This window comes from Plecotus auritus (assembly GCF_963455305.1).
Source record: "Plecotus auritus genome assembly, chromosome: 7".
Lineage (NCBI taxonomy): Eukaryota > Metazoa > Chordata > Mammalia > Chiroptera > Vespertilionidae > Plecotus > Plecotus auritus.
Window position 1 is genome coordinate 66178080 of NC_137774.1, and position 14013 is coordinate 66192092.

The 14013-nt window shown below is 48.7% G+C and overlaps 1 protein-coding gene across 2 annotated transcripts; it reads left to right on the plus strand.

The window, feature by feature from the left end:
- The first annotated feature begins 30 nt into the window (after positions 1–30).
- Positions 31–8257, plus strand: ZNF668 (zinc finger protein 668). Of its 2 annotated transcripts, none has more exons than XM_080677925.1 (3): positions 31–546; positions 5620–6285; positions 6841–8257. In XM_080677925.1, exons 2-3 carry the CDS (start codon positions 5639–5641, stop codon positions 8051–8053), a joined length of 1860 nt encoding a protein of 619 aa, XP_080534051.1. In that variant the 5' UTR covers positions 31–546; positions 5620–5638; the 3' UTR covers positions 8054–8257. The 2 variants fall into 2 exon arrangements, with proteins under 2 accessions (XP_080534051.1, XP_080534052.1); XM_080677926.1 differs by lacking the exon at positions 31–546 and adding an exon at positions 746–977.
- Positions 8258–14013: the final 5756 nt, after the last annotated feature.

Below are 14013 nucleotides of genomic sequence, written 5' to 3' on the forward strand. Positions count from 1 at the left end.
GCGCTGGTCGTTTCCTATAACCTTAGCCACACTTCCGGCAAGAGCAGCCAGCATGGATCTGGTACATATTGGCTGAGCGTAGATGAGGGAAAAAGGGTTCTGCAGCCATAACCTCAGTACTTTGGTGACACTTTTCGTGGGGTTCCCTGAAAAACTCAAGATAGATGGAGGGAGCTTTATGCACTCCTCGCTGTAAAGGGAAATGTTGTGGAATATGAGGATTTAGGCACTACAAGCTTGAACATGGCCTATCTGTCCTCCCAGCTTATAGTTGTTGGTGATCTGGCCCTGAACTATCAGGATCCCGGCGTCCCCTGTCTTTAGCACCCACAGAGACACCCCTGCAATTTATTCCTCTGCCACCCTCGATAAACTTCGCTTTCTTCCGTGTCTGTGAAGCTCCCTTCCACTTCCGCCCGCCGGTCCCGCCTCTCCGCCCTCCCCCCTCCGCTGGGTCCTAGCGCCGGCCCCTCCCTGGCAGAGTCTGGGGCTCCGTTGGTGAGTGGAGCTGTAGCTGACGCCAAGGAGCCAGCCCAAGTCCGTCAGGTAGGAAACGCCGGCGGGAAGCCGCGGGGACCCCCAGGAGTCCCCAGCGCGGACAAAATCCGAACGGACCTGTTTCCCTGTGGGTGCCGAGGGCGGATGGGGTTGGCCTGGCGCGAGCAGCGCGGGCGGGGCGGGAGGAGTGCGGCCCCGGGAGGGCGCGGGCGCGCTCCGGGCCCAGCGGGTCCTAGAACCCGCCGGCTGGCCTCGCGGGCCGGCTGTCCTCGCGGGCCGGCTGCTGCGGACGCCCGGGCTCCGCCGGCGCGGCTGCCCGCTTTGCGCGGTGCGGGCCCGGGGGTCCTAGAGCCCGCCACGTTGCGGGCTTTTGTCCCTGGCGCGCAGCCCGCCTAGCGAGAGCCGCGGCGCCTGCGTCCCCCTCCCTGGCCGAGGTCCTGGACACCCCTCCCGCGGTCCTAGAGAACGCCATTTTGCAGGTCTTTGTCCAGTCCCGACTCTCGGTCCCATTCATTTGTTCATTCTCTCATTCTTTGTCACCTCTTGCCACATTCTCCAAGGCCACGTTTCCCAGGGCTCATTCCGAGATGAGGCAGCTCAGGGCCCTGACCTGCGCGGCTGTCTGGCGGGGGCGCAGACACATAGACGGTTGCAGGGGGCGAGAAGCGCAGCGTTTCTGCAGCTCTCGGCTCCTCAGCGCGTCTGGTAGGCCCTAACGCTCTTCAAACTCCCACCTACCTCAGAGAAAACTGGGGCCTAGAGTGCCGTGGCGCCCCTACTTCCACTGCCTGTTCCTGAGGGCACTGGGGGAACCGGTATTGATTGGAAGGATGCAAAAGAGTTTTCCCATGAGAGAAGGCAAACCGAGGCAGAGGGCAATGCAGGTGGAGATGCATTCAGGTGGGGGAAGTTTGAGAATTGTGGCTGGAGCTTAGGCTGCTGTAGGGAGGGGGAAACACGCTGAAGCTGAGGCTGGAAAAGTGGGTTGGGGTTAGGTTGTGAACTGACCAGATTGGAGGCCTAGGAGATAATTAATTTTCACCTCTGCACGCACTGTTCATACTTACACGTCTGCCATCTCACCAAGTGTGTGAGGCCTGTGGGTGACTGTTTAGACATGGGAGACTGAGGTGCAGAGACTATAAAAAGTGGCTCCTTTCTCACCTCATCCCAGCTCCCAGGGTCCTAGCCTAGACTCTCTGGGAATTAAGTCTCTGCACTCCCATTCAGGCAGCAGGAATTCATCCCTCTCCTAAGCCAGTAGTGAAGCAAAGACAAGCCTTCCTCACTAGAGCAGTGAAGCCATTGTGGGAAATAGGTGTGATGCTATTTGGACCTTGGGAACTTGGACAGCAGAGAAATTCAGTTAATAAATAGTTGTTGATGGCCAGTCTCACACATGCCTACTATGGGGAAGGCAGAGGCTATAGGCCTGGGTCTGAATTGTGTCTCAGAGGTTGATTCTTTCAGTTTGTTTTGGGGCACTAGTCACAGTTCTAGGTGTAATGGGTACAGAATAAGAAAGGTTCCCGGCTCTTCGCTAGACTAGATTCTTGTGCTGGAGACAGAGAATTAATAACTAAGCCATAAAATGTGTAAGTGCTATCAAAGTAATAATCAGGGGACAGAGAGCAGAAGTTTGGGAGGCAGACAATCTAGCTTTGAATACTGGCTATGACTATCACTACTTCATTTCTGTGTGCCTCAGTATCCTTGTCTGTAATATGGGGGAAACAACACTGTTTAACTTAGCCTATTCAGACTACCATAGCAAAAAAACAGACTGGGGGGCTTAAACAACAGAAATTTATTTCTCACAATCCTGGAGGCTGGGAAGTCCAAGATCAAGGTGCTGGCCAGATCCTGGTGGGGACTCTTCCTGGCTTGCAGGCATGCACACATCCAGTCTGTAACAAAATTCTAGGCAGTTGAGACTTAGCTTGAGTAGTACACATAGAATTCTTAGAATGATACCTGGCTGGTGCTAAGCTTGCAAGAAGGAATGCTATCCATGTGAGCACCATAAAGGAAATTAAAGAGGGGGGAGGACAGAGAGTGATTAGCAGGGGCGCCAGTAGCATTAAGAAAGGTGGTCTGGAAAGCCCTCTTTGAGAAAGTGACAGGGACCTGAGACCCAAATAAAACCAAAGAGATAGCTACACAAAGATCCTTGGGGGATAGTGGTTCTGGCAGAGGGTACTGTGTGCAAAGGCCCTGAAGTAAGAAGGAATCTAGCTCTTTGAGGAAAAGAAAGGGAGCCTGTGTGGGTGGAGCTTAGTGAGACAGGGAAGAGGAATGGACGTTGAGGTAGGCAGGAGATAGATGGTTCAAGGCCTTGCTGGCCACAAAAAAGATATTGGTCTTTGTCCTAGGAACAGTGGAAAGTCTCACGATTTGGCTAATAAGTCTTAAGGAAATGAAGACTGCTAGAGAGAGAGCCCAGCCCAGAGACCTGAAGACTTGGGTCTGAGTCAGGGCTCCTTGACTAGCTGTGTGTTCTTGTGCAAGTTTTTCCCTTATGGGGCTTAATATGCACATCTGGAAACAAGGTGAAGTAAAAACACCTTTCTCCTAAAAGCTTGTGAAGACCTAAGGATGTGTCTTTGGTTCTTAAATGTTGAGTGTTAACTGGAATGACCCAGAAAGTGTGTTCATAGTGAAGATTTCTGTCCTGCCCCACACTCCCTGAATGGTTATTCTCGTATAGGGGGTTCACAGATCTGACTTGGAGAAACACCACTGTAGGGAGTGGTAGGTGAAGAGTCCTCACTGAACTGTGAAGCGAGGAGATAATTTTAGACAGGGGCCTAGCCTACCTGGCCCTCTGCTCTTCATGGAGCTGGGTGCCTGCTGGGACCAACCTGGTGCTCCCCAACTTGTCCCCTGGGAAGTGCCTTAGGAGAGATTTACCCATCCACTATCTGGTTTCTGGTTCACAGATAGGAAGACTTAGCCCAGAGCTCAAAATCCATGGGTCCTGCCCTCTGAGAGGGAAGCAGACATAAAGGGTTCTGGCTCTGGTCTCAGGGCAGTTCTACAGGGATGAGAGAAGGCAAAGGTGCAACCTGAGCTCAGAGTCCGGTCCCTGTGGGGTGGGCCCAGGTGGCAGACAAGACTATGAGGGCTCAGATAACTGAGTAAGGACCCAACAACTCAAGGCAAGTTAAACAGCTAGCTTCAACTCCCAGCTGCGAATTACTAGGTGGCCATGGGCTAGTTATTAAGCACAAGGTCATATTGTTTCTCTGGGCCTTACTTCTCTTATCTGTGAAAAGGGAATAATAATAGTACTTTTCTTATGGTGTGGACAGGAAGTTTAAGTGAGTTAATACATGTAAAGAGCTTAGGTTACTGCCTATTATTTAGCAAGTGCTTTGTAAATGTGAGCTATCGTTTTTTTATTAAAGAGAAACTTTATCGGTCAGGCTGTCCAGAGATGGTCTGGAAAGGAGGTAGTGAGTGCCTCATCCAGAGATAGGGAGAGATCCCCTGGAGAGTTGGTTCTCAAGCCCTTTAACTCACTTTCCAGCCCCAGAATTTAGTGGGAAAAGTAAAAAACAACAATAACAACAATAAGGTGATGGTGGAACAGCATTGTGTGGGATTGGGGCCAAAAACCTAAGCGGAGATGCAGGAAGAGCTTCCTGGGTGAAGTGGGGCTCAAAGGAAAGATTGATGGGATTTGTAACAGCCAGGAAGGACCTGGGAACTTGCATGGTGTCATGGAGGCCCTGGGAAGTTCTTGAGGGACACATAGTACTTTAGGGAGAAGACGCTGGCTGACTGTGTACACTAGATTATGTGCATAGGGGTGGGGGACTGAGGCAGGTCCACCAGGCAGAAGGGTGCTGACTCTAAAGATGCAGCCTTTGCCACTCACTCCAGGGGCTCCAGTGTCCTCCCTGGACCATAACTTAGAAGCCACCAAGCCCTGAGGTGTACAGATAGGGAAACAGGCTTAGAAAGGAGCATGAGAAAGAACTCAGCCCCCCTACCTCCCAACCTAGCTTCTGGGCATACCAGGCTCCCTTTTCTATTGCAGATCCTCACCCCCACCCAGGCTACCCCCACCCAGGCCGCCCCCAGCAGCTGTTGCTGAGCACTCCTTAAGTGGATCTGCCTGTAATCCTCTCCCTTCATCCCCCAGGGAGGATGAGCTGGTGTTAGGGCTAATGCAGCTGTTAATCCTATTTCTTTCCAGCCCTGATCCACAGGAACAGCTGTGTGGACGGTATCTGGCTCTGATACCGTCCAGCTATCTGGTTTCTGGTTCATAGATAGGAAGACTGAGAATGAAGGGCCCTCGGCTAGAGTGGGTGTCCCAGGAGGCCAGATCAGATACATTGATTATGACTCAGAGGCTTCTAACTGCTAGCAATGGTTCAAGCTGCCTTGAGAGTGAGTGAGCTTCCTATGACCAGAGCTAGGGGAGCAGGAGCCCACAGTGATTCCAGAGCAGGGGTGGGCCAGGATTCTTGTCTGGGGTGGAGTCCCTTATAGCCATGCAAGGCCAGAATTCTATGTGACCGTTACTGCCTCTGAAAGCTAACGAACCAGAGTGGAAAAACAAAATGCATATGCTGGGGGCCTATCACTTCCAGACAGACGGTGCCAATCACCACATTGAGCCCACTGGTTTTGCCCTCTCTTGGGCCTACCTCTGCCTTCCCTGGGCACTTGGAGAACTTCGGGCCAGACCCACATCTGGGTAGTCTCTATGTCTGCAGCCTTGCATAGGACCCTGCATCCTGCTCAGGCCTTGAATGCTGAGCTGAAGAAGGAGGATGGTGAGAAGGATGGAACCAGGGTGTTCTGGGAATGCCACAGGGTCTGGAAAAACTCAGGCTGGGGAATGAAGTGCAGGTAGACATTTTATGAACCCAGCCTCCTCCCTTAGTCTTTCTGAAGTCACCCAGTCCAACTCCTTTCATCAGTGAGCAGACCAGAGAGGAAAGTTGCACACGCTGTCAGAGCCAGGAATGTTCGAAAGGATGTGGCCCTCCCGGTTGGAAAGTGCAGATAAGTTGGGGTTCCCCCTGAGGCCCCATGAGGGCTTTGGTGACAGGAGAGGCCTTGGAGAATGGCAAAGGGATGTGGCTTCTAACTTTGCTTCTTTCACAGAGCTTTGCCCATCGAGGCCATGGAGGCGGAGACTGTGGAGGCCCGGTCCCCAGGCCCCGGCTACAAGCGTTCGGGCCGCCGCTACAAGTGCCTGTCCTGTACTAAGACATTTCCAAATGCGCCCAGGGCAGCACGCCACGCTGCCACACATGGGCCGGTAGACTGTGCGGAGGAGGTGGCAGAGGTGAAGCTGAAGCCAGAGACGGAATCTAAAACAGAGGATGCCAGCGGGGACAAAGTGTCAGGTGCAGCGGCTAAGCCTCGGCCTTACGCATGCCCACTGTGCCCCAAGGCCTACAAAACAGCACCAGAGCTGCGCAGTCATGGGCGCAGCCACACGGGCGAAAAGCCCTTCCCTTGCCCCGAGTGTGGCCGCCGCTTCATGCAGCCTGTGTGCCTGCGCGTGCACCTGGCCTCGCACGCTGGCGAGCTGCCCTTCCGCTGCACGCACTGCCCCAAAGCCTATGGCGCTCTCTCTAAGCTCAAGATCCACCAGCGAGGTCATACGGGCGAGCGGCCCTACACCTGTGCCGACTGCGGCAAGAGCTTTGCGGACCCTTCTGTGTTCCGCAAGCACCGACGCACACACGCTGGCCTTCGGCCCTATGGCTGTGAGCGCTGCGGCAAGGCCTATGCCGAGCTCAAGGACCTGCGCAACCACGAGCGGTGAGGGCGCTTGAAGGGGTTGGGAAGAGCAGACGTGGGGTGGTGGGACAGCAGGGGCTGCTCTGTGACCAGTGTGGCCTGGGCTTGGGTCTTAAGGAGCAGAATGAGCCAGTGGGAAGGTGCGTGGGATGGAGCTATGGGCACTGGTAAGCAGCACTTGGGTGGAGCTAGTGCTCCCGGATTGGTTGGGTTGGTTGGTCGGTGTACCGGACATGCGGGGCAGACTGATTTGGGATGGGGCTCTGGAGGAGGCAAGTGGGGTCTGATAGGCCTGGATTTCTGGACATCAGGAAAGGGGCAGGGCTTGAAGTTGGGTCTCTGGTAGAGCACAAGATCTGTGAATGGGACCTGGTAAGTCTAGGTCTCTGGAGTGCAGAGAGTGGTCTTTTCTGGAATCTAGATATGCAAACTGGAGGTTTCTTACTCTGGGGTACAGCTCTGGATCTTAGGGGATTGGGCCAAGGTCCCCAGGATGTTAGGGCCTCCTAAGTTAACTGCAGCAGGGGTCAGGTGATAGGCCTGCCACCTTCATGCCGGTTCCCCACACTCCCACAGGTCCCACACGGGTGAGCGCCCCTTCCTCTGCTCAGAATGCGGGAAAAGCTTCTCCCGTTCATCCTCACTCACGTGCCACCAGCGCATCCACGCAGCACAGAAGCCCTATCGCTGCCCAGCCTGTGGCAAGGGCTTCACTCAGCTCAGCTCCTACCAGAGCCACGAGCGCACTCATTCTGGCGAGAAGCCTTTCCTGTGCCCCCGCTGTGGTCGCATGTTCTCTGACCCCTCAAGCTTTCGGCGCCACCAACGGGCACATGAGGGCGTGAAGCCTTACCGCTGCGAGAAGTGTGGCAAAGACTTCCGGCAGCCAGCAGACCTGGCCATGCACCGGAGGGTGCACACCGGCGACCGGCCGTTCAAATGCCTGCAGTGTGACAAGACGTTCGTAGCTTCCTGGGACCTTAAGCGTCATGCGTTGGTGCACTCAGGCCAGCGGCCCTTCCGCTGTGAAGAGTGCGGAAGAGCCTTCGCTGAGAGAGCCAGTCTCACTAAGCACAGCCGAGTGCACTCGGGTGAGCGCCCCTTCCACTGTAACGCCTGCGGAAAGTCCTTTGTGGTGTCCTCAAGCCTGAGGAAGCACGAACGGACGCATCGAAGTAGCGAGGCCACAGGGGCCCCCCCACAGCAGGAGCTGGTAGTGGGCCTAGCACTGCCTGTCAGCGTGGCAGGCGAGGGCTCAGTGGCCCCCACAGCAGGTGCAGGGCTAGGGGACCCTCCAGCGGGGCTGCTAGGGCTGCCCCCAGAATCAGGCGGTGTGATGGCCACCCAATGGCAAGTGGTGGGCATGACGGTGGAGCATGTGGAGTGCCAAGATGCTGGGGTTGGGGAGGCTCCTGGTCCCTTGGGGGGGACAGGCGAGGTGGGGGGTGAGGAGGTGGACGAGAAGCCTCCGCAGTTTGTGTGCCGGGAGTGCAAGGAGATGTTCTCCACGCTGACTTTGCTGCGAAGGCATGAGCGCTCACACCCAGAGCTCCGGCCCTTTCCCTGCACCCAGTGTGGCAAGAGCTTTTCAGACCGGGCTGGGCTGCGCAAACACAGCCGCACACACAGCTCTGTGCGCCCCTACACCTGCCCCCACTGCCCCAAGGCCTTCTTGAGTGCCAGCGACCTACGAAAGCACGAACGCACCCATCCTGTACCCATGGGGACCCCCGCGCCTCTCGAGCCCCTTGTGGCTTTGCTAGGAATACCTGAAGAGGGGCCAGCCTGAGGCCCATGAACTCCCAGGAGTTCAGCCCCATAGGGTGCCTCCTGAACCTCCCTTTGCCCAGCTTACTCTTTTAGACTCCAGATCCCTGTCCCCCAGGTAGCCAGCTTACCTTCCCAACAAAGAGATCTGGGGACAGTGGAGGTGGGCACCTGCTGTTCAGAGACATGGCTCTGTGAGTAACACATTAAAGCATTCACTTTGACACTGGGTTGACTCCTGTGTTCTAGTTGGGGGTTCGGGAGGGAGTTTGGGCATTAGACAAGATTCATTGCAGATTCCTAGATTGACAGATTAGAAACTAGAAGGATCTTTGGGTGCGTTTTTTTCAAAGTGTTTTAGAATGCCTTGTGACAAAGGGTTTCATGGTCAAGTAAGTACAGGAAATTCCCTGTGCCTTCCTTGGGGATTCTTGATTAAAAGCGTGTTAAAGTCATTCATAAGTCCCGCAATGAACAAATCTATTTAGCTTTGTTTATCCCATACTTATATAACCACAGAAACCATTTACTGAGTAGTTTTCCTTCTATCCTTTTTACAGAGAATAAACTGAGGCCCAAAATTAGTTAATTCCTTATACACTGCAGTAACAAATTTGAAGATATACTTGAAGAAAAAAGGGGTCCCCTTCACAATTACAATACCCATAAACTACAAAGTAAGAAGCCTCACCACAAACATGCAAAACCTATGTGAAGAAAATGGTCTTTCTGGAAGGATATAAGACATATACCATGTGCCTACATGGGAAGACATTAAAAGATGTTGGCCTTAGCCAGTTTGGCTCAGTGGATAGAGCATCAGCCTGTAGACCAAAGGGTCCCTGGTTCAATTCTGGTCAAGGGCACATACCTCGGTTGCAGGCTCCTTTCTGACCTGTGCCCTGGTTGGGGCACGTGCAGGAGGCAACCAATCGATGTGCTTCTCTCACATTGATATTTCTGTCTTTCCCTCTCTCTTCCACTCTCTCTATAAATATAAATAAATATATATATATATATATGGAAAGATATCCTTGGGTGAGCATTTTTTTTAAAAAAGGATGTTGGATTCTCTCCAGCTTAATGCTTAAATTCATTGCTATCCAAAAAGGGTTATTAACAGAACTTGAAAATCCGAAGTTCCTATGCAATACATTTTTTAAAAATAGTGGAGGTAATGTGTTTATATACTAGATAATCAAACACCAAAGCACTGGAGTAAAAACAGTATCGGCACAAGAATAAATTAGTGGAGTGGGGGAGAGGGTTCAGAAACAGCCCTAACTATTTCTGGGAATTCAGTTTGTGATAAAAGTGATTATTCAAATTGGTGGGAAAAGATAGGCTGTTAAATAGCTTTACAGTTATATCTGTACTCTGAAAGGTTACACATCTTTCTAAGCAATTTTTCAAAGACCAAAATAAATAAAAATGAGGCTTCACATTTAGTGTAACTTGGTACAGCCTGTTGGGAAGATGATTTGATTATATTTCTAAAAAAGTTAAATGGACATACCCTTTGGCTTGGCAAGTACACCTAAAGAATTTGCGCCTCAAATTTCTTTTTCCACTTAAGTGGCAAAATTAAGGATAATGTTTAATACAGCAGAATTTGTGATACTGGGAACACCTTAAATGTCCATTAGCAAAGGACTAAGGCTAGCCACTGTAAAACACATTGTGCAGCTGTTTAAAAAATGAGACTTATCAATCTGTTTGTTTTTTTTTAATATATTTTATTGATTTTTTACAGAGAGGAAGGGAGAGGGATAGAGAGTTAGAAACATCGATGAGAGAGAAACATCGATCAGCTGCCTCCTGCACACCTCTTACTGGGGATGTGCCCGCAACCAAGGTACATGCCCTTGACCGGAATCGAACCTGGGACCTTTCAGTCTGCAGGCTGACGCTCTATCCACTGAGCCAAACCGGTTAGGGCATCAATCTGTTTTTTAACAATATCAAAAAAATATGTCAAATGAAAAAGTGCAAAGCAGCATGGTTAGTATGGGCCAAATTACACATAAGTGCTCAAGTTTCTATAGAATATTTCTAGAAGGATACTTAACTGATTTTGGACTATAAATTTTAGCCACTAAGGCTTTCCCCATTTATAAGCCAAAACAGCCAAAGTCAGAATGGACCAGATCCTCTTCCATGCTTTTGTCATTTCTAGACTTGGGGCCACCAAGTTGGCAGCTTCAGGAAATGTGTGCAATCTAACTCCAGGCCCATGTGCCAGTCATGAGGGACTTTGCAGCAGCTGGCTCTAGCCTAGGACTGGCATACCAGATAGCACCAGGAATAGAAGTAGTGGGTAATCCCTTGATGTCAGGGGACAGACAGCATTGCTGTGCTCAAGCTTTGGAAGAGGTCCTCATTCCTGTTCTCTCTCTTTTTTTTAATATATATTTTTATTTATTTCAGGGAGGAGGAGGAGAGAGAGAAACATCAATGATGAGAGAGAATCATTGATCAGCTGCCTCCTGCTGATCACCCTACACTGGGCATGTGCCCTTGACTTGAATCGAACCCGGGACCCTTCCGTCCACAGGCCGATGCTCTATCCACTGAGCCAAACCAGCTAGGACCTCATTCCTGTTCTTCATAGCATAAGAAGGGGGCATGTGGCAACAGCAGGGGCCAGGGTGTCATGACTGCAGGAAGAGAGTACTAGTTTGACCAAGGGCACTCACTGCCCATCCCGTACCCAAAGCAAGACAAGCACTGACCCCAGGTCTCCTGCCTGTTCAGGCTGGGGCCAAAGTCTGAAAGAAGGGGTCCAAGAAAGAAACAAACGAAATGGAGTTGGAACAGGGGGACTTTGGTTACTACTGACTTGATTTGTGACCTTGAGCAAGATGATTTATCTTGGGAGTTGGGGAGGCATCTTTTAGAAATTGGTACAAAGATACCATATATATTAATCAACAGGTATATTTGGACATTTATCTACAATGAAGAAAAAGTGGGTCTGGGCCTAGACAACCCACTGATCCCTTGGTTCCCTTTCTCTGACACTCCAGGCATCCCTTAACCAGGCCTGTTTCCTGAGGACTTAAACAAGCTGACTTAAAAAAAAATTAACAGCTATATTAAGATGTAATTCATATACATACAGTTAACCCATCTGAAGTGTATAATTCGATGGTCTTTAGTACTTTCACAGGGTTATGCAACCATCACAATCTAATTTTAGAATATTTTTATCCCCCTAAAAGAAACTCCATGTCCATTAGCTGTCACTGCCTATTGATCTCTGCCCCCCCAACCCCAGCCCCGCACCCAATTCCTCAGCCTGAGTCAACTACTAACTAATCTTATATCTGTCTCTATGGATTCATCTATTGTGGACATTTCATGTAGGGATCATGCAATATTTGGTCTTTTGTTACTGGCTTCTTAGCATAATGTTCTCAAGGTTCATATTGTTTTTCCTTTTTATTGTCAAATAATATTCCATTTTATGGATATACCACTTTTATTTATCCATCATCTGTGATTGGCAATGGGCTTCCATTTTTGTCAATTGTGAATAATGCTGCTCATAAACATTCATATACAAGTTTTTGTGTGGACATATTTTTCAATTCTCTGGGTATATATCTACGAGTGGAATTGCTGGGTCATACAGTTACTGTTGTTTAACCATTTGAGGAACTGTCTGTTTCCTAAAGTGGCTGCACCATTTTACATTCCCACCAACGGTATGAATGTTCAGATTTTCCCACATCTTCATCAACAGTGTTATTATCTGTCTTTTTTATTATAGCCATCCTACTGGATGTGAATTTGTGTTTTGATTTGCATTTCCCTAATGGCTAATGATGTTGAACATCTTTTCATGTATTTATTGGTTATTGTATATCACCTTTGGATAATGTCTATTCAAATCCTTTGCCCATTTTCTTTGGTTGCTATTGTTAATCCTCACCTAAGGATATATTTTTTCCATTGATTTTTCAAAGAGAGAGAGAATAGAAGGGAGGAAGGGAGGGGGGAGAGAGAGAGAAACATCAAACACATTGATTGGTTGCCTCCTGCACATGTCCCAACCAGGGGTGGGGAGTGAACCCACAACCCAGGTACGTGCTCTTTTTTTTTTTTTTTTTTAATATATTTTATTGATATTTCACAGAGAGGAAGGGAGAGGGATAGAGAGTTAGAAACATCGATGAGAGAGAAACATCGATCAGCTGCCTCCTGCACACCTCCCACTGGGGATGTGCCCGCAACCAAGGTACATGCCCTTGACTGGAATCGAACCCGGGACCCTTCAGTCCGCAGGCCGATGCTCTATCCACTGAGCCAAACCGGTTTCGGCCAGGTACATGCTCTTGACTGGGAATTGAACCTGTGACCCTTTGGTGCCTGGGCCGATGCTCTAACCACGGAGCCACAGTGGCAAGGGCCTTTTGCCCATTTTTTAATTAGGTTGTTTGACTTATTACTATTGAGTGTTAAGAGTTCTAAATATAGCCCTGACCGGTTTGGCTCAGTGGATAGAGCGTCGGCTTGCAGACTGAAAGGTCGCAGGTTCGATTCCAGTCAAGGGCATGTACCTTGGTTGCTGGCACATTCCCAGTGGGAGGTGTGCAGGAGGCAGCTGATCGATGTTTCTCTCTCATCGATGTTTCTAACTCTCTATCCCTCTCCCTTCCTCTCTGTAAAAAATCAATAAAATATATTTTTTTAAAAAAGAGTTCTAAATATAAGTTCCTTGTGATTGGCAAAAGTTCTCTCCGAATGTGTGGGTTGTCCTTTTACTTTCTTGATGGTGTCCTTTGAAGCGCAAAAGTTTTACATTTTGATGTCCAATTTATTTATTTTTTCTTTTGTTGCTTGTGCTTTGACAGCCATATCTAAGAAAACATTTCCTAATCCCGGTCATGAAGATTTATGCCTATGTTCTCATCTAAGAGTTTTATAGGTGTTTATAACCCACTTATAAACTTACAAGTTTAAAAATGATAAACTATAAATGTTTTATAGCTAAGAGTGCTTAGATTTAGGTCTTTGATCCATTTTGAATTAATTTTTGTATATGGTTTGAGGTAGGAGGTCCAACTTCATTCTTTTATATGTGGATATTCAACTACCTCAGAACCAATTGTTGAAAAAGCTTTTCTTTGTCCATTGAATTGTCTTGACATCATTGTTGGAAATAAACTAACTGTAAATGTGAGGGTTTATTTCTGAGCTCTCAAGTTTATTCCCTGAATATGCCTGTATATCTTTATTTATGCCAGTACCACACTGTTTCGCTTGCTGTAGCTTTGTAGTACATTTTAAAATCAGGACCTGTGCCCTAACCGGTTTGGCTCAGTGGATAGAGCATCAGCCTGTGGACTCAAGGGTCCCGGGTTCGATTCCGGTCAAGGGCATGTACTTTGGTTGTGGGCACATACCCAGTAGGGAGTGTGCAGGAGGCAGCTGATCGAAGTTTCTCTCTCATCGATGTTTCTAACTCTCTATCCCTCTCCCTTCCTCTCTGTAAAAAAATCAATAAAATATATTAAAAAAAAAAATCAGGACCTGTGAGTCCTCCAACTTGTTCTTCTATTTCAAGATTATTTTTGTTTTTCTGGAACCCTGGCATTTCCATATGAATTTTAGGATCAGTTTACCAATATTTGCAAAAAATAAACAAAAAAGAAAAGAAAAAGAAGATAGCTGGAATTTTGATAGGGATGGCATTGAATCTATAGATCAGTTGGAGTATTGCCATCGTAATAATATTAAATATTCTGATCCAGGAGTATGGGCTATTTAAAATTTTTATTTAGATGTTTAATTTCAACAGTGTGTTCTAGTTTTCAGTGTATAAATGTTACAGTTCTTTTGTTAAATTTATATCTAATTATTTTATTATTTTTGTTGCTATTATAAATGTAATTGTTTTCTTTGTATCATTTGTGGATTGTTCCTTGCTGGTCATGAAAAATACAATAGATTTTTGTACATTATTTTTGTATTCTGCAA